The sequence below is a fragment of the Scomber scombrus genome, chromosome 6 (assembly GCF_963691925.1).
Source record: "Scomber scombrus chromosome 6, fScoSco1.1, whole genome shotgun sequence".
Lineage (NCBI taxonomy): Eukaryota > Metazoa > Chordata > Actinopteri > Scombriformes > Scombridae > Scomber > Scomber scombrus.
Window position 1 is genome coordinate 23,704,758 of NC_084975.1, and position 18,745 is coordinate 23,723,502.

At 39.9% G+C, this 18,745-nt stretch overlaps 1 protein-coding gene across 2 annotated transcripts; it reads left to right on the forward strand.

Moving 5' to 3' along the window:
• The first annotated feature begins 168 nt into the window (after nucleotides 1-168).
• LOC133981414 (disintegrin and metalloproteinase domain-containing protein 10-like) lies at nucleotides 169-16,810 on the forward strand. 2 transcript variants are annotated; one of them, XM_062420080.1, is made up of 16 exons: nucleotides 169-302; nucleotides 2,862-3,012; nucleotides 5,533-5,651; nucleotides 5,807-5,965; nucleotides 6,516-6,616; nucleotides 8,685-8,834; nucleotides 9,850-9,942; nucleotides 10,026-10,209; nucleotides 10,810-10,973; nucleotides 11,101-11,284; nucleotides 11,957-12,107; nucleotides 12,205-12,388; nucleotides 12,497-12,605; nucleotides 12,726-12,946; nucleotides 13,040-13,166; nucleotides 14,642-16,810. In XM_062420080.1, exons 1-16 carry the CDS (start codon nucleotides 236-238, stop codon nucleotides 14,869-14,871), a joined length of 2,394 nt encoding a protein of 797 aa, XP_062276064.1. In that variant the 5' UTR covers nucleotides 169-235; the 3' UTR covers nucleotides 14,872-16,810. The 2 variants fall into 2 exon arrangements, with proteins under 2 accessions (XP_062276064.1, XP_062276065.1); XM_062420081.1 differs by lacking the exons at nucleotides 169-302; nucleotides 6,516-6,616 and having other exon boundaries at nucleotides 2,885-3,012.
• The last annotated feature ends 1,935 nt before the right edge of the window (nucleotides 16,811-18,745 follow it).

The window sequence follows — 18,745 nt, forward strand, 5'->3', positions numbered from 1 at the left end:
GTAATGCAGCTCTGTAATGTGATGTGATGTATGCAGGCCTGGATCATGGATGCATTTTTTTTGGGAGGAGGGAGAGAGGGAGGGAGGAGGGGATGCCTGGATTCCCTGCGTCTGACGTCACGACGCAGGAGCGAGAGAGGAGGCGATGAGAGGAAGCTGCAATAAACACACAGGAGGGCGTCTGCGCCTATCTAAGTAGGACAATAAAGTGAAAACGGCATCAATGCTCTAAATAATGGATTTGTCAGATATGCTTCTTCTTAAACTTTTCCTCTTCGTGTACTTAGTGAACTACACCCGAGGTGAGTGGCACATTTTCGGCGAAAAATCCCTTAAACTTGCATCGCTCGGTGTTGAATCCATGAGAGCTCGGGAGAGGAGCTGGTAGCCGGAGAGCTAACATCAGGGATCAGCAGGGCCTTGCTTGTTATGAAGAGGACTGCACCCTTTTTGCCGTATTACTTCTCGCTTACAAATGTCCCATAGCGTAAAAGCTGACTCGGATTTACGTGGTGGATTGAAATAAGGCGACATTGCTGCGTTATCTCTGCGTGTTGTCACCGTTTTTATTGTGAGGTTTGTCTCGGTTTTGTTGTTATCGTGCAGAGAAGCGCCGACAGCCATTGTTATGAGAAGATGGAGATGCCGACCGTGTTAACATATCCTGCTAGCTTTGTGCTAACTAAAGGGTTCAGCCGCTAATGTTAATAATGTGGTGGTAAAATAATAAGTTTGGTCACTGGCGTATTGTTAGCTGCAGCAGGGTTAACAATTTATGCGACAAGTTGTCTGGTTTGCTTGCATTTAAAAAAAAAAAGAAATCTGTGCTGTCAGTGGTCAATGCTGGTGTAATACGGCATTATCTAATATGATATAGCGTTGAAATGGGGTGTAGGAAAAGGTCTTCTTCAAACATGTTTTCAGATGTATGTAAAATACTCTATTTTGAATAATAATTTGTGTCTGATATGGGTTTTTTCACATTAGAAGTTAGTTTATCTTGTTAACATCCTTAAAAATACATTACTCATTTTCTCCCATTGAAAAAAAAATATGTGCAATTATATTTAATCACAAAAGTTTTCAAGATATCTTTTACTTCATTTTAAAGTCGACTCTCAGTATTTGTGCACGTGAGGCTTCAAGTTTCCACATCACACTTGTGTAAGTTAAATATTGGACCCATCCTGCTCCTAGACCCACCACATAAAATAAGACTGTCAATGAACACAGAGAAACTTTTTCAGCAGATAAATGAGGGGGGGAAATTGTCTTCTAGTTTCAAACTCAGCACAAACATCATCCTGCACAGTAAGGGTTGCTTTAAAAATGGCTTTAATTATTGTGCATCGTTTTTGGAAGCAAAGTTACCTCTCTGCAGATTGCTGTGTTGTACTTGCATTGCACCGACTATGGTATTATACACCTGCTAAATGCTGCGGCTGTGGTTTTAAATCTTGTTGCAAAAAATTGAAATTATCAGCATTTTTACACATTTTTACATTTAGAGTTAAAGTAAGGCTTAATTCTTCTGATTATTATCTCATCTACCTGTTAAAATCTCTCAGAAACTTTTTCAAGAAATCCAATTGAATGAAAGGTAGCTGTGTGTTTTATCTAGTAAATTAAAAAAATAATTAGTAATGATTTAGGTTGTTCACAAAAATGTAGTCGTCATGTGTTTGCTGAGTGTTGAGTGTCTTAACTTGTTGTCGGCACACCATTTGGTAAATGAAGGTATTTCAGAGTCCTTCACTTCTCATAGTCACCTCAATGAAAAATTCAATGTTAACACTTAAATATTTCATCATGCACATGAGCGCAGAACTAGCTGAAGCCTGGTCTACTTATCCATCTTTGTTTCATAGTTATACCGAATGCTGTAATTTATGACTCGCTAGTCGGACATAATTACCTGTCAGAGAGCTAATTACACACCACATTTACTGAAAATACTTTCTTTTGGTTTATATTTTGTGGGGCAATAATATGATCTTTCAGATGCTCAGTGAAATGTCTCAACACAGTAATTTTGTTAAGACCATTTGAGCCCTTCACAGAGTCGCTTTGTTTTCAGTGAGGTTTTTCTTCTTCTTCTTTTTTTGAGCTTGTCAGGCTGCTTTTGAGTGTGAAGCACTTGGTGAAAAGGGTGGAGGTGCTCGAGAATCTTTTTTTTTTTTCCCTTCGTGCCCACCACCCACTCTTCTGGTGGAAAAATAATTATGCCGTGACGCTGGGGGCTGTTGTTTAGCACAGCTCCAAAACTGGCATCGTTTGACTTAAATAGATTTAGCTGAATTTTAAAACACAGACCATTTTTTTTGGGGGGGGGGGGCTGTTGTCATTTTCCTACGTTATAATCCTGCCTGACATCTACTGTATATGCCTGATAATCTGACTATTTGGCTTCTGAATGATCCTAACGTGTTATGAGCGTCTGTTTTTTTCACTCTAAACATAGATGCTATACTGTCAATCTAAAGGCTCACATCAGAGTATCAGCTGCTCAAAACATCTTGCTTTAAATATAAAAAAATGATCTGCCTTCTGCTCTGAATAGCTGGTGTGGCAGACACACTATGAGGCTGTTACAAACCTAAGAACCTGGATGCTTATATGTATATTACATTTCTTAGATTACTGTGTCAGTCACATGTATTCACACATTATTTTGTGAGATTACACACAATGCATGCATATAACACCTACAAGTTATTTCAAGAAGATTGTATCCGTACAACTGGGATCACTGTGCTGTCATTTACTCTGAATTCATAAGGATATGCATTTCATAAGGTTTTACCTGTCTCATATTTTTCATGTTTGGTAATAATCTCTCCTCCTGTTATCTCTTCTCGCAGGACATTATAGAAACCCCCTGAACAAGTACATTCGTCACTATGAGGGCCTGTCTTACGACACAGAGCTTATTCACAGCAAACATCAGAGGGCCAAGAGGGCGCTTTCTCATGAAGACAGGTTTCTCCATTTAGATTTTCACGCCCATGGAAGGTTAGTCAACTTTTACGGATATGGATTAAAGGTGCAGAGTGTAGAGTTTAGTGGCATCTAGCGGCACAGATTTAGCAGAAATGGAATATATGTTTTAATTGGTGTATAATCCCATGAAAATAAGAATTAATAATTGTGTTTTTCGTTGCCTTAGAATGAGCCCTTTGTTCTCTACACAGGGAGTGGGTCCTCTATGTTTCTACAGGAGCTCAGAACAGAAAAACCTAACACTGGTTCACTACATGTTTGGAGGGGATAGATGCCACTAAATCTTACACACTGGTCCTTTTAAGTGTGTGTGTGTGTGTGTGTGTTTATGTCTCTCCGTCTATCTCTGCATTAACCTATTTGTCTGTTTGCAAAGCTCTTCCCTTTTGCCTGTTTTTCTTATGAATAAACTTTGGTTGGCTGCAACTGACTTATTATTTCCAGTGTTCATTAATCTGTCAATCATTTTCTCAATTAATCAAATATCAGTTTGGTCTATAAAATGTCAGAAAATGGTAACAAAATGTCCATCAAAATGTTTTCTAAAGTTCAAGGTGACATCCTCAGATGTTGTTTTGTCTTGACCAACCTTCCACAGTCCAAAGATTTAAAAGAAGAAGATAAAGAGAGTTTTCTATCATAGAAAACTAAAGAAACTATTCACATTAAGAAACCGGAATCAGAGAATTTTGAGAATGTTTTTCTTTAAGACTCAAAAGGGTTGGCGATTCATTTTCCATCGATCGACCGATCGTTGCAGCTCTGGATTAAAGGTGGAGGTCAGCTGTAGCAGAGATGGGCAGTTTGATTGAAAGTTGTTTACTTTAAGTCCTGTTTTATAAAATAGTGGACCCGGTGAGCGCTATCATCAGTGAGATGTCTCTGCTCCTCTCCTCTGTGTGTTTTTCTGTGTGAGTTTGTTCTGATTTCCTGCCGCAGTCTGAGTACACGCAGGTCAGAAGAATTAGAAACTGTGAACGTGTTTGTCTGTGTGTTAGTCCGGCTTTTGGTGGGTTTGGTTGCAAGGTGTGCCTGTTCACATAATACCTGGGTGGGAGTCCCCCTTCAAGGTAAACAAGATAGATGGATGTAAATAGACCTTGTTAACCAGTTTTTTTGAAGTGGTGGAGTGTTTGATAGAAAGTGTCTGCACTCTCCATGACAAAGTCAAGACCATCTGGCTGGGGAGCTTGGCAAAGGCTGTTTATCGTGCTGCCCGTAGCAGAGCCTGCTGTTCCCAAACTCCGATGCTGCTTAATAGGCACGAGAACGATAAGAACTGTACAAACAAACACATGGAAGGAAGATGTGTGTTTCTTTTGAAAAAAGCAGAGATCCATCAGCTTCTTTTCCCTTTGAATTCTTGACAAAGCTTAGGCACACAACTCTTCTTCGTGACACTCAATTTACGGCACGCCACCCACCCTCTCGTCACCTGATTTGAACAAAATGTCTAAATATTTCTGAAATATTCAATATCTTACTGCTCACTGTCAGTTTTGTGTTCTCAGGTAGAATTTGAATGTGCCTTACATTTCCCATCTGAGATAAAGTCCTTACAGAAAACAATGAAATAAAAACTGGGCATGTACAGAAGCAGATATGTGTATTATCATGTCAAGTGTGAACGTATTTTCAGATTTGTCTCCTTGCAATTTAGCTGCTGTTTGCTGACCTACAGAACAGTAACTCACATGCAGTACAAGCTTACAATAGGAGCACTGTGTAGGTGTTACATGAGACTCGAGGCTTTCTGTAACATCAGTTTCCCTGCCATACGTTTGATCAACCACAAAAAAAAAAGAAAACAGCAAGATGTCCTAATTTTCTATTCCCGTCTCTTAAGAGATGAAGATTGCAGTTTCCCTTCTGCAACAGAAAACAGCTTCAGATGTTTTCTCTCTGCCAAAGCGTACCCTTGCTTTCACCCCCCTTTTCTCCTTTTTGAATTTGCATTTTCCTTTTCCTCAAAGACTGGGTGAATTCTGTTTACCTCCCAAAGTGAGTCCAAATTCAGATCCACACCCAAATCCATCGGCACACATACACACCATGTGAAATGAAAGATATCGGTAGACAGTTTTGGGGCATCATAAAAAAGACACTTCTTGCAATGTCTCTGTGCTCTATCTAGAACTGCAACAATTAATTGACCGATAGAAAATGAATCTGTAACAGTTTTGATTTTTGATTACTTGTTTTAGTAATTTTTCAAACAAAAATGCCCATATTTTTCTGGTTTCAGCTTTTTAAAGTTGGAGATTTGCTGCTTTCATGTGTTTATATATATAACAAACAGGAAACTGAAATGAGTTTTGAACTGTTTGATGGAAAAAACAGAACATTTTAATATGTTATAAAACACATTTTTCACTATTTTCTAACAACTCATAGCCTAAACAGTTAATTGAGAAAATAATCTGTAGATTAATGATAATAATTGTTAGTTGCAGTCCTAGCTGTAACCTGTGTCATCACTTTAAAATCTGTTTTGTTTTTGTATCACCAATAATTTCATTTCTTTGATTTCAGGCATTTTAATTTACGAATGAAGAGAGATACCACCTTGTTTGCCCCAGATTTAAAGGTGGATGTTTCAGGAGAAGAAATTCCATTTGATACCTCTCATATCTACACTGGAGAAATCTACGGTGAGACGGTCCTTCATACGTGAATGTACTTGTTTTTATGCGAAAGTAGCGATACCACTCAAGATATTTGTCAAAGTGTTGTTGATTATGTTTTGCTGAATCACGAGTTTGTGCGAATCATGTAACACCCAATAACTCTAATTGGGGATTCCCAGGTGAGAAAGGCACCCTGTCTCATGGCTCCATTGTGGATGGTAAGTTCGAGGGCTTCATTCAGACCTACCACGGCAACTACTATGTGGAGCCTTCTGAGAGGTACCTGGGGGACAAAGACGTGCCCTTCCACTCTGTCATCTACCATGAAGACGACATACGTGAGTCCCTAGAAACTACGCAAATACTTTTGACAGGCCGATTTCTTGTAATCGCAGAGTGTGAGTAATTAGATGCATACATATGTAAATGTGTGATCGGGAAAGTGTAAGGTTAGGCCAGCTGAGCTGATGGAGGCAGACTGGCGAGATCGCCCTCCCAAGGAGCAGAGATACCCGGGGTGCTCATTAGCTGAGTAACACAATCTTTCTCCCGGGCTACTGGCTCATTTAAGCAGCCTTTACAACGTTGGTACTGATAGTGAGCACTGAGCACACTGCACTAAACTGGCACCCCCTAATTTCAAATCATCTGTGTACATATACAGTAGTATGTGGCTGAAGGGCAAATTAAACAGAAATGTGAGAGGAATGGCTAATGAGAGCGTTAGGAACGTAACAGCTCACACAGCAAAGCTAGGCTCAAGTGGCGTGTAAGTACATCCATTAGCTGATCATGAATAGAGCCAGAAATAGAGTGACTCAGGGGGGTTAAGTAGCTAACATTGTCTCCCATAATCCTAACAGTGTTGTGTCTGCCTCTCTCGCTCAGACTACCCGCACAAGTACGGCCCAGAGGGAGGCTGTGCTGATAGCTCGGTGTTTGAAAAGATGAAGAAGTTCCAAGCCAGCGCCGTAGAGCAGCCACCCAAGGTGAACATCACCACACACCGCAGTAAACCCTCACTGTGTCAAGTGAAGGGATGACACAGTTTTTGTGGACATTTAATGTTTTTTTCCTACTACCAGGCTCAGAGAAACCCCTTTTTTAAGGACTAATGCAGTGCCCGCTCAAAACCGGCCTGTTCGAAACGGGCTAATTGCTTTTTAGTTCTTAAGGATCCACATAACTCTCTCACTCAACTGACAATCATATCAATTAAAATAATAAGGATTAAAAAAATTAAATTATTTTAATCCAGAGAGTTCACCAGTGAGACTAAACTGAGGTTGAACCGTAGAAAGAGTGTACAGCCTTCCATTGGTTGATTCTACTGCCAATCAAACATGTCTGCGCTCCTATTGGCTAGTTTCACTACCTCCGCCTCTGTTTTTTCCTCCTGTGTGCGCTCATTCTTCTCTCTTGGGCAGCATATGTGAGCACGGCTGTGCCTTTGTCCCACTCAGCAAGTCAGAAGCACCGCCCCGCTATGATGTGACAGTGTTTATATCAAACAACCCCTGTTGCACTCAAACAAGAAGCTGAGTTGCTCTTTGTTAGCTTGTTTATTCAAAGCTTATTAATATTAAATGTGTCACATGTCCACATTGCACCAAAAGCGTCTGTCTCCACGGTAATTCACCTGTTGTGTGTTTAATGGTTGTTTATTTCTGCTTTAGAAAGTAACCGCCATGAAATAATTACAAAATAACATATTTCTGCCAATTGCAGTCTTCCTCTCTCTCAGAGAAAGCTTTCCAGTGCTGTGTCTCTGTCGCTCGCTCCTGTGCTCAGTTCACTCGCCCTCTCTCTCTCTCTCTGTCCACAAAGCCTAACTGTTAATGTTATCAAATGAAGCCCTAACCCTTCTCTCCCATGGCAGGGGGTACACTTCTGATCATTCTACGCAATCGCACAGCCCAGAAGCCCGGCCCCAATGCTGTAGAGTGCTACACTGATCACCCGTTTAATCGTGTCTAAATTGCACCGAATTCATCACGGTTCTCCCTTTTTTTCCCCACGTGTGAAGTCGATCAGATGAGTTATTCAAAACATTTGTGAAAGACATACGGACAGAGATTCTTTCCTATAGTGGATAGACAAGGCCACCATTTTCCTATATTTTTATTTTTGTCGTCAACAAATGTCAAGTGCAGAGCCAAACCAGCAATGAACTCATCCTAGTTACAAGTATCAAGTGTGCAGACAAATTCTGATGTATCTTACTCATCTGTGCCGTAGAGCTCCGTTGTTGTGTAAAAACGATATCAGTGAATCACACGGTTGCACTGGGTGACATGTTTGGTCAAATTAGTTTGTGTAGAAACAGCTTCAATGACTAACAACAGCAATCATGCTTTCAGTCTCCATAGAGAAGAAGAATATTAGTACAAAGCCAAGCGGCAGTGAGCAGATTGAAGTTACACTGGCTCGTGGGAATAGCTCAGCATAGCTCATTAAATGAACTTCTATGCATTTAATGCATAGAAGTTCATATTATATGTTGTACTTGTACGCCTTAGATATTTTCTGAACAATGGTGTAAAGGTAAATACAATATAAGTAGATTAGTAGTGACATTTTATCTTGAACCACTTTTTCTAAAATCTCAATGTGTGAGTGTGTGTTCACATAAATTAATTTCTTCGTAGATAGTAAAATTGCACACTGTAAATCAATAAATTATAGCATGTGGGAAGTTTAACATCATATTTAATTACATTTTCCTTTTTACTGGTTCCATAGACTTGAATGGACTTGACTTGAGTGAAGGGACTGAATGTACAACTACACAGTAAGAATAAGAATGAAAAAAATGAATGAAACCGCCCCTTTAATGAGATGTTCAGTGTTGCTGTATATTTTTCTTGTATGTGACTTGAACAGCACATATTCCTCAGCAGAGGTGCAGTTCATGAACATACTGCAGCTGAAAAAACCACAGTCCTAAAAATACCAGACATTATTTATTTAGCCACTGTTTGGTTTAAAATGCTATGTATATGTTTTATTTAACTGCCTATTTCCTCCTCACTCCGTCTCCTGCATGGCTCGCACCAGGAGCTCCACACCGAGGCTGACTTCAATGACCCCGTGCTGCTGAGGAGGAAAAGGATGGCCCAGATTGAGAAAAACACCTGCCAGCTGTTCATTCAGACTGATCACCTCTTCTACAAGTACTACAAGACCAGAGAAGCCGTCATTGCTCAGGTAATAAACATTTATCACGATTCACTTTACACAAAAGCAACAGTAGTGCTGCTGGAATAAGATGAAGGAACTTGTCTGGTGATATCTTTGAATAGACCTAAGAAGAGTGTAAAGGTTACTTTGTGAGGTAATAACACCTCTTTATTCAGTACAATAGACTGTTATACAAATACACTACTAAACAATATCATTTTTAAATTGGTAGTTCACAGTAAGGCTTCTCTTTTTTCCTATTCAAGTATTGTTCTTGAGTAATGTGATGGAAAACTGCCTTAAATTGTAAATACAACAAAAAAGTGACAGCACTACGTCTCATCATAAAGTATTGATAAAGTAAACCAGTCTGATTTAGCTTGAATAGTGTACTGCTAACTTGTTAGTAATGTTAACTAGTTATTAGTTAACAAACTGATTATCAACACAGCATAGAGAAACCAGCTGGATCACAGCTGTCATACATGTCTGATAATGTTAAAAGCAAAAAAAAGTTACTGGTTACTTATTATCCAAGACAATTAACAAGTTAATAAATTACTCACTGTTTACTTCTCTGCTCTACACATATATTTAACATTCAGTAATTCAGTCTTACAGTATTGTTGCATATGGACTGAATCTGGTTATAGGAAGCCTTAGTCAACTTTTGATAAAACTGTGGCTCAGGAGGTAGAGCGGTCGTCCTCCAATTGGAAGATTGGCGGTTCGATTCCCGGCTCCTCCAGTTCACATGTCGATGTGTCCTTGAGCAAGACACTTAACCCCAAATTGCTCCAGTTGCTGCGCCAACTGTGTATGAATGATTAGCTTCCTCTGATGAGCAGGTTGGCACCCTGCATGGTAGCCCCTGCCATCAGTGTATGAATGTGTGTGAATGGGTTAGTGAGTTGTAGTGTAAAGCGCTGAGTAGTCGAAAAGACTAGAAAGGCACTATATAAGTACAGTCCATTTACCATTTACCTTGAAACTTGCAGTTGAAGCTTTTTCATGTAACGCTGTGTGTTTCGTACTCTTTCAGATCTCCAGTCATGTCAAAGCGATCGATGCTATCTATCAGGGCACAGACTTCATGGGCATTCGCAACATAAGCTTCATGGTGAAAAGGATCAGGGTGAGTCAAATTTTTATTTAGGTTTAAGTGTTTGATTTAGTTTATCATCCTTCCTCTGAGCTCATCACTCCCCCCCCGTACAGATAAACACCACCAATGATGAGAGGGACAGGTCCAACCCGTTCCGCTTCGCCAACATCGGCGTGGAGAAGTTTTTGGAGCTGAACTCGGAGCAGAACCACGATGACTACTGCTTGGCTTACGTGTTCACAGACAGAGACTTTGATGACGGGGTGTTGGGTTTGGCCTGGGTGGGAGCCCCTTCAGGTACTGGAAGGCAGTCGGTGTGTCATCACTGAACAACAACCTTTTAAACCAGCAAATTCCGTGTGCTGGGTTGTATGTATTTTATAATTAAACATATCAATCCTGGTTGAATATGAGGTTATGTATTTTGATGGTCAGTGTTTACATCCTAGAAAAGCAGCCATCATTTATGAGTTATTGTTACTCGACTACATCAGAGCCACAACAAGAAAGAGGCTGTGTTTTTTTTTCTTCAAAATGTTATTCAGCCTCAAACATCAACTCAGCAAATATGTAGATGTGATTCCCGGAGGTTTTAATTATGGTCCTCACCATGTATTGGTTTTGCTCTGTTACTGATGTGGTAAAGTGGAAATATGTCTAAGATGTTTTCTGTGCTACATTATGAACTTGGTATGTTAAGTGAATACATTCCCTTATTTATAGCGGGCGGGTTTGTGTCTCCTCCCTGTAATAGAATTTTAAATATGTTTTGCAGTAAGGAATTAGGCATTAATTGAAAACTTGTCATAATATTAATCATACTCCTCCTCCTTAGTGAGAATAAATCTTCGTGTTTTGAAGGTGTGGTTTGTTCCAACTCGTGCTTGTCATTCGCAGGGAGCTCCGGAGGAATCTGTGAAAAAAGCAAGCTGTACTCAGACGGAAAAAAGAAGTCTCTCAACACTGGTATCATCACTGTGCAGAACTACGCCTCCCACGTACCGCCAAAAGTCTCCCATATCACTTTTGCACATGAAGTAGGACACAACTTCGGCTCCCCGGTGAGTAACTTAGATGTGCAACATTTATGAGCGGTGTGAAGGAATTTATTAGGCTCGTACACTTTGTCCCTTCTTTTTTTTAAACCTGTTTTTAAAATTAAAAAAATTCCTTCTTTAATGCTCTCAGCATGACTCTGGATCTGAGTGCACCCCTGGTGAATCCAAGAGCCAAGACAAGAAAGAGAAGGGCAACTACATCATGTATGCAAGAGCCACGTCGGGAGACAAGCTCAACAATAATAAGTTCTCCATCTGCAGCGTGCGTAACATCAGCCAGGTGCTGGAGAAGAAGAGAAGCAACTGTTTTGTCGGTACGTTTTAACGTTTTGTGTGAGCTAAGCTTCATTTCCGACATATATCCTACTGATTCTGCTGTCTTCATACTGATGAGTGGGGATGATTTTAACCTTAGTGCCCTAATTAGAGAGTGTATTTGGCTACCTAGAAATGCACCAACTTATTGGCAGGGAACTAGCTGTGAAAAGCCATATTGGCATCAGTCCAGTATTATTTTTACTGGCTGTATTTGGCAGAATGTGGAATTGTGGATTGTGATCTCCAAGTGTGCCACTTAATCAAGCTGGCAAATCAGCAGAATAATAAAACACCTTTTGTAGAAGTCACTTAATTAACCAGAATGTCTGTATGTCTAAAAAGCTGCTTTGAACACTCAGTTGTTTGAAGTCTCATGTGTATCAGTGTTTGCTGATATGAGTTGAGTGTTCGCCTCATATTTGATTTGTCTGAGTTTAACGTTTCTATTTAAACACATTTCATTTTGTTTCCTTTTTTTATTGTAATGACTCATTCCTCTCAGCAATATGTGTTCAGTTTGATTATGTATTGAGTTTTCTTATTAAATGTCTGGTTTCTTACCCTCTTCATCACTATCTACAAGAATTCACCGTATGAAACAAAATGTTCTAGTTTTAGGGGAACAAGCACCATGTTTATGCTACAAGTACTTTTGCTTTCCCAAACAGAGTCTGGCCAGCCCATCTGTGGTAATGGTCTGGTGGAGCCAGGAGAGGAGTGTGACTGTGGCTACAGTGATCAGTGCAGAGACCAGTGCTGCTATGACGCCAACCAACATGATAGCAAGAAGTGCAAACTAAAGCCCAACAAAGTTTGCAGGTACAGCTGATATTTTTCAGCCCGTTCAGTTGAATTATTTATCTGGTCATTTTTCTTGGTGGTAATTCCTGACTCAACACATGTCTTCCCCTCTCAGCCCCAGCCAGGGTCCTTGTTGCACCGCTGAGTGCTCCTACAAGGGTCGAAATGAGAAGTGCAGAGAGGAGTCAGAGTGCGCTCATCAGGGCATGTGTAACGGAAACGGCGCACAGTGCCCAACATCTGAGCCCAAGGCCAACTTCACCGCCTGCCACGGAGAGACTCAAGTCTGCCTCAATGGGGTGAGTGGCTGAAGACTGCACACCTGGAAGGACGGGTTGTTATAGCAACTTTATATTCATACCAGTCAGTGTCTGATCTTGTCCTGTCCTCGTGCTCCTCCCCCGCAGGGCTGCTCTGGCTCCATCTGTGAGAAGTATGGGCTTGAGGCATGCACCTGTGCCAGCCAAGAAGGCAAGGACGAGACTGAGCTCTGCCACGTGTGCTGCATGGAGAAGAGTAAGCCATCTACCTTTTTCTTTTCTTTTTTCTTTTTTCAACTTGATCTGTGCTTTTAGAGAAAATATACTCTGTGGTGTCATTTGAATTGTGTCAACTGACGCTGACTCATCACTACAGTGAATCCAAACACGTGCAGCAGTACAGGGTCGGAGCGTCTGGCTCGTTTCTTCAATAAGAAAGTGACCACGCTGCCAGCCGGCTCACCTTGCAACGACTTCAAGGGCTACTGCGACGTGTTCATGAAGTGCCGTCTGGTGGATGCAGATGGACCTCTCGCCAGACTGAAGAAGGCCATCTTCAACCCAGAGCTGTATGAGAATATTGCTGAGTGGATTGTGGTATGTATTTTGATTCTGGTTGGATGATTTGTTTTTATCTGGTGTTTTTGTATTGATTGTGTTTGATTCATGCTTCTTTTTTTTATTTTCCAGGCCCATTGGTGGGCAGTATTATTGATGGGTATAGCTCTCATCATGCTCATGGCTGGCTTCATTAAGATCTGTAGCGTACATACGCCAAGCAGTAACCCCAAACTCCCCCCTCCCAAACCACTTCCAGGTAAGTCCAGAGATTTACAAGACAAGCTAATCATACATACATTTGTACACATGTATGGTTTTTTACATGGATCCCTTTAGTTTGTGTATCATTTGTTACTCTGCTGCACATAAACATATTATTTGTTTTGTTGTTTTTATTGTTATTATATTTAAGGGTTCTGATATTGTGTCTATTCCCAGAAAAATCTAATAGTATGGTTATTTCACCTGTTAAGCCACATGAAAGAGAAAAGACATTTTTAAAAGTTTACACAATAAATAAAAATATTTAATAGAGATCAAGGTGTATGAACCAGATCTTACACCAAATGTTAACATACCAAACCTGGACTTGTCTTTGGGTTGTTATGTTTTATGGATGACTATAAATGAGATTATGTCTGTTTATGGTTTGCATCTCCTGTACGGAGTTCTTGTACTGCATTGTTTGTCTAGAAGAAATTATACAGGAAGGAATTGTGTATTTTGATATCAATAAAAAGACAATTACCAAAAAAATGCTAACATAACACACTCTTAATCAGTCAGATTGTTAATGTACTTACAGACATGATGAATAAGCTCCAATTCTTACATTTACAATTACAAGCAACCTTTAGTGAGAATTACTATGTAGGGCTGTCGCAGTGAAAGAACGTCTCCTGCAGTGATTCAGAGTGGCTCAACAGCGCCAACAGTTCATGTTGTATTAGAGCCTTTTCTTTTGATTAAGTGTTGACCAAATGGAGCAGCAGTACACGACAAACATGGAAAACACTTTCAATCATGTTGTGGCAGGACACAACATTGGCCTACAGCCGAGTCCTCTTAAACCTGGGATTTATGAATGGAGTCTGGCTAGACACGCCTTTTAGATTGTTTGATTGGTGGTGAAAACTACTTTTCCTCGTATGTTAAATGGCAGCCATCTCGGCCCCACGGTGACCCAGGAGAGTTTAAACATAGAACAGAGTCGAAATATTAATGCAGGCGTGTATACAGACATCAGCTCACCCCGAGCCCGGCTCTGTTACAGGGGCTGGGCGCTAGATTAGCCGAACATTCAATACACACAGTGAAGGGTAAAGCAAGAAGGGCCTAGCCTTATGAAAAAAGGAAGTGTGGATGTGGTGGTTGATTGTCTAAAGTACAATATTGCAGTTATTGCAACAGCTTTCTGACTACGGTCATAATGTTTCCTGAGAGCAGGAAGAGGCTTCAACACCCTGCTTTGAAATTAAGATCTTAATTTTCCCCAAAAAATTCCTCTAAAGAAACTGATCGAATGAATTTGACGTGTTTGCACAGGTTAAAAAAGGCTGTTTTACGACCAAACTGAGATGGCTTTTATGGACACTGCTTTAAAATGTTGTCATTGTTTACAATTGTTAACAACAGTAGACAACAGTAGTCAAACTGTTGTCTTGGAGTCTCCACCACCCGACCTACTATCTTTCTTTTAACAAGCTCATCTAATGTCATTCCTCCTCACAGGCACTTTGAAGAGGCGGCGAGCGCAGCAGCAAGCCGCCTCCCAGGTGCAGCACCAGTCCCAGCACCCGCACGCCCACCAGCACGGCCACGGAGGTCACGGCGGACACGGCGGCCACGGTGGGCACGGCGGCCAACGGCAACCCCAGAGGCAACCTCAGCGGCAGGCGCAGCCCCAGAGGCACCACCGTCAGCCCAGAGAGAACTATCAGATGGGCCAGATGAGACGCTGAGGCCCTGCACCCCACTCCCCTCCTCTCCCCCCCATCCCCCTCCCCCAATGCCTTGGCTCCTCCTTGTGCCTACAGTGGGAAAACAAAAGCATCACTCCATCCAAAGAAAAGCCTGACATGGTTGTTAGTCATCATCATATCCTCCATCGACAGACAAAACAGACACGTGAAAAAGAGAAAACACTATCTAGCAACTCGATTGGCTCTTTGTGGAGTGGACTCAACCATCAGCCATTTCCAATGCAGTGCGATCTAGCGTCTTTTTCCACCTTTTTTTTGTTTTTGTTTTTTTTTTGTGGTCATTTCTAAGGAGTGCCAAGGAGTTAAGGAATCATGTGTAGCTTTAGTACATTCTGTGATGTGTTTTTTCGTTCTATTGCAACGTCTTCTCAAGTGACACGCCCATGGCTGCTGGTGAATTTGTTCTGTGCTTTTTTTTCTCGCCATTCTAGCCAGGAATGAGAGACACTCAGCGAGGATTTGCGGCACTTTTTGTGATTTACACATGTCAAAACGGCAAAAGACACAGGCTCCGGTCTCCCGTGCAGACAGTCTTCTGCATGTGACTGTACATATTTAGTGTATCATAAAGTGAAAACAAACTATTTCTTCTACTGTAAATGTGTAATTCTTCACTTTTTTTTCTTTGTTTTGTTTTGTTGTTTCTTAATTTCTTTTTTTTTTTTTTGGTTAGTGCTCTCAGGACTCTTAACACATTAATGAAGGAATGATGGTTGTGATGAGTTCCTTGGACATTGCCGTTGAGGATTCGACGCCATTGAGTTCCCAGCGCAGTCGTCCAATCAGGTGGATCTCTTTCACTTTCGTTAGATTGCTAGATTTTGAATTTGAACAAGGTCACCATATCCCACTTTTCAGGCCTTTTCTGTTCAAGGTCCCCTTTTTTTCATCTCTCTTTTTTTTCCTTTTTTTTATTGTCTTGCTAACATGTTTTGATTATGTTGTATAACAAGCTAGTTGAGGTTTAGAGTCACGAAGAGTCAACAGAAAGGGAAGATCTCCTGGCTTGGTAAACCTTTTTATCGTCTTCACCAATTTTTTGATAATGAAGAATGAATAACCACTAACCAATGATGATGACGATAATGATGATGATTCTACCTGTTCGGATATGAAGACAAGGGAAAGTGAAGGCTGCTGTGGCGTAGTTTAGAAGTGAGAGTGTATCATGTTACAAAGTTAGTTTAAGTGTGGAAATAAATTTAAAAATGACTCCGGTGTGGATGTACAAAAAAAAAAAAAATTGTAAAATTAAATCATTCTATTATTCTTCAGATAGCGAATCTAAGAACTTTTGTGGGCATGCAGACACATTTATTAAATGTGACTATTAATTGACCAAGGTCTGTAATATTTGTATGTCGCTCAACACTATTTACTTTGACAGCTATTAATGTTAGTCTTAAAACAAATGGAAGGATCAGCAGTATTTTCACACTGTTCACTAACACTTTCCTGTCGTGTGTTCACTAGTTTCACAGGAGACGAACAGCTGTATTTTTGTTTGTTTTTCTTTTTAAAGATTCACCTGCAGTTTTTCCTCCTGGTCAGATTTCATCACGGACTGAATCCCCTTAAGAGCTCATGAGTTCAGGCCTCAGTGTGAGTTTACATCAGCGTGCCATTAAAACTTTACAAAGCTGATATTTGTGCACAGGTTTTACAGAATACAGGAAACACCTGTGAGGATGAATGAAGGAGATGTGATTGTTTATTTTTGTTTATTTTTGTGGTATTGTTTGACCTCACGTGTTTTCTTCCTTCCCTCACTGCTGCTGCATAGCGTGATGGGGCTATTTTTGGAAAGTGATAACATGATAACACTGAGAGAAGATGTGTATTATGCAAAATCCCATGATTTCACCTTTAAAAAAAAAAAAAAAAAAAAAAAAAGGGTTGGCAAGTGGGTGAAAAGTTTGACAGTAACAATAAAGCACAGGATTTTGCATTTAGATATTGTGTAGTTGTAATTGAAAGTTGTGTTTTGGATTTTTTTGTGTGTGTGTGATCTGACTTAATTTGATCCTGACTTTGTTTTTTTTGTTTTTGAATGCATGCAATACTAATCACGACTAATATCTTTAAAAGAAAAACTGTCCTGATGGTTGAACCAATCACACATGTGCTCTGGAGGGGACATGAAAACGACGTGTCTCATAGCTAACGATAAATTCACGCAGCAGATGAATTTGGCAGGTCGACGGTTGCTCTTAACTTCTCATGTCTGTACAAAAAAACTGGACTCTTTTTAAATTTCATCTTCTAGGCTGGATCTCACCTGCGAAGCCTGGAGAATTTACATGTAAACTTGTACAGTACTTCGAAAAATTTGCATTTCATTTAAAAATGAAAATTACATTTTGATACATCTGTTCATTTTTTTGTATTCTAATTCCAGAGTAAGTTGTTCAAAGATGTTCATATGTGACAAACTTTCCTCTCTTCTAAGTTATTTATGTTCTTATATGTGCTAGTTGAACTGGAGTTTGCTTATGATACTTTTCTCCACCATCATCAATGGTAAAAACAATTCAGTGTGATGGCGTTAATGTTTCATTCTCATTTTTGTCTTCGTTATCCTGTGGCATGGTTTGGGTAGAAGAGCAGAAGAATAATGCCTGTAAATTTACTTTCTTTTTAATTTCATAGTCTTGGTAAAGTTTTTAGATAAACGTGCACTGAAATGTCCCAATTGAGTTGAAATGTTGTAGGTGATGTAGGCCGAAAGAACACAAGATTAAAAAGTAATACTACTGTCTGATTTTAATGTTCACTGTGTTTTATACAGTATCGGAAATTTTTGTTCACTTTGAACATTTTTACTAAAAAAAAAAAAAATTTCAAATTGTATTGTGCAAAGAGATGTAATTTTTGGAGTACTTGAAATGCATTAATTAAAAGACTCGTTCAAAATAAAATAGACCCCTGTTTACTGTCTCTCACGTGTGCTCTCTTTGGCTTTTTCTCTTCGTTTTAAGTCTTCTGAGGCGTCGTACAAATAATGAAGCCACAGATTTAACACCAGAAGATCAGAGAGCTGCTCAGCCTGAAAAGTCTTATGTGACTCTGGAGGAGCTTTGTGAAATCTGAGAAAATACCCCTGATGGTGTCATTGGGGTTATCTCGGATTGAGGACTTTAAAGTGTAAAAAAGATCCTGCATTAGAAACATGGGCTACTAAGTTTGATAGACACAAGCACTTCTAAGTCCTCCTTATAAGAATACAAAAACCCTGTTGAGTTGAAGTGTAGGAGCTTGGACTTTGACTTCTGCTAGGAACTTAAAGTAAAGTTATCAATGGCCTCTGCTGCGTTGGGTTTCGACTTTCCTTTTTGTATAATCTGCTTCTTTAATATATCACAGACTACCAAAGAAAGACTTATTGCAGCTGCAAGAACTGACATTTAATGTAAAACATAAATAAATGGGAAAAGCACCCACACAAATTCAACCATCAACAAAGTCAATATAAATTTGTAAGATTTTTTTTGACTAATAATTTGCCTCATGCTTCAAACTGTGCTGTCTTTTCATTTTTATGCATTTGTATTCTCTCTTTTTTTTCATTTTCATGAAAGTGTGATTCTGATTCATTTGAGAAAAACCTTTTAAAAGGTTAAAACTGACCTCAAACTAATGAGGCTGGCAGTTTATTTGTTGCATTATACAGTTTGTTTGGAGTCTAAATACCTTTTTACAAGATTACTAATATTGGCACATGTTAATGGCATTGCACAGTCAATGGTTTATCACATCAAACTGTTTCCTGCAAGGTTAAAAAAAAAGGGGATCAGAGGATGAAGAGTGTTGTATACAGATGGCTTGATTGAGCAACAGGATGAAGGAATGAGAA

What these genes read in the sequence shown, in the direction of transcription:
- LOC133981414 (XM_062420080.1), top strand. Translation starts at nt 236, where the DNA reads ATGGATTTGTCAGATATGCTTCTTCTTAAACTTTTCCTCTTCGTGTAC. An exon ending in CTGGGTGGGAGCCCCTTCAG is followed by an intron (nt 10,210 to 10,809) that starts GTACTGGAAGGC and finishes TGTCATTCGCAG; the next exon opens with GGAGCTCCGGAGGAATCTGT. An exon ending in GACACAACTTCGGCTCCCCG is followed by an intron (nt 10,974 to 11,100) that starts GTGAGTAACTTA and finishes TAATGCTCTCAG; the next exon opens with CATGACTCTGGATCTGAGTG.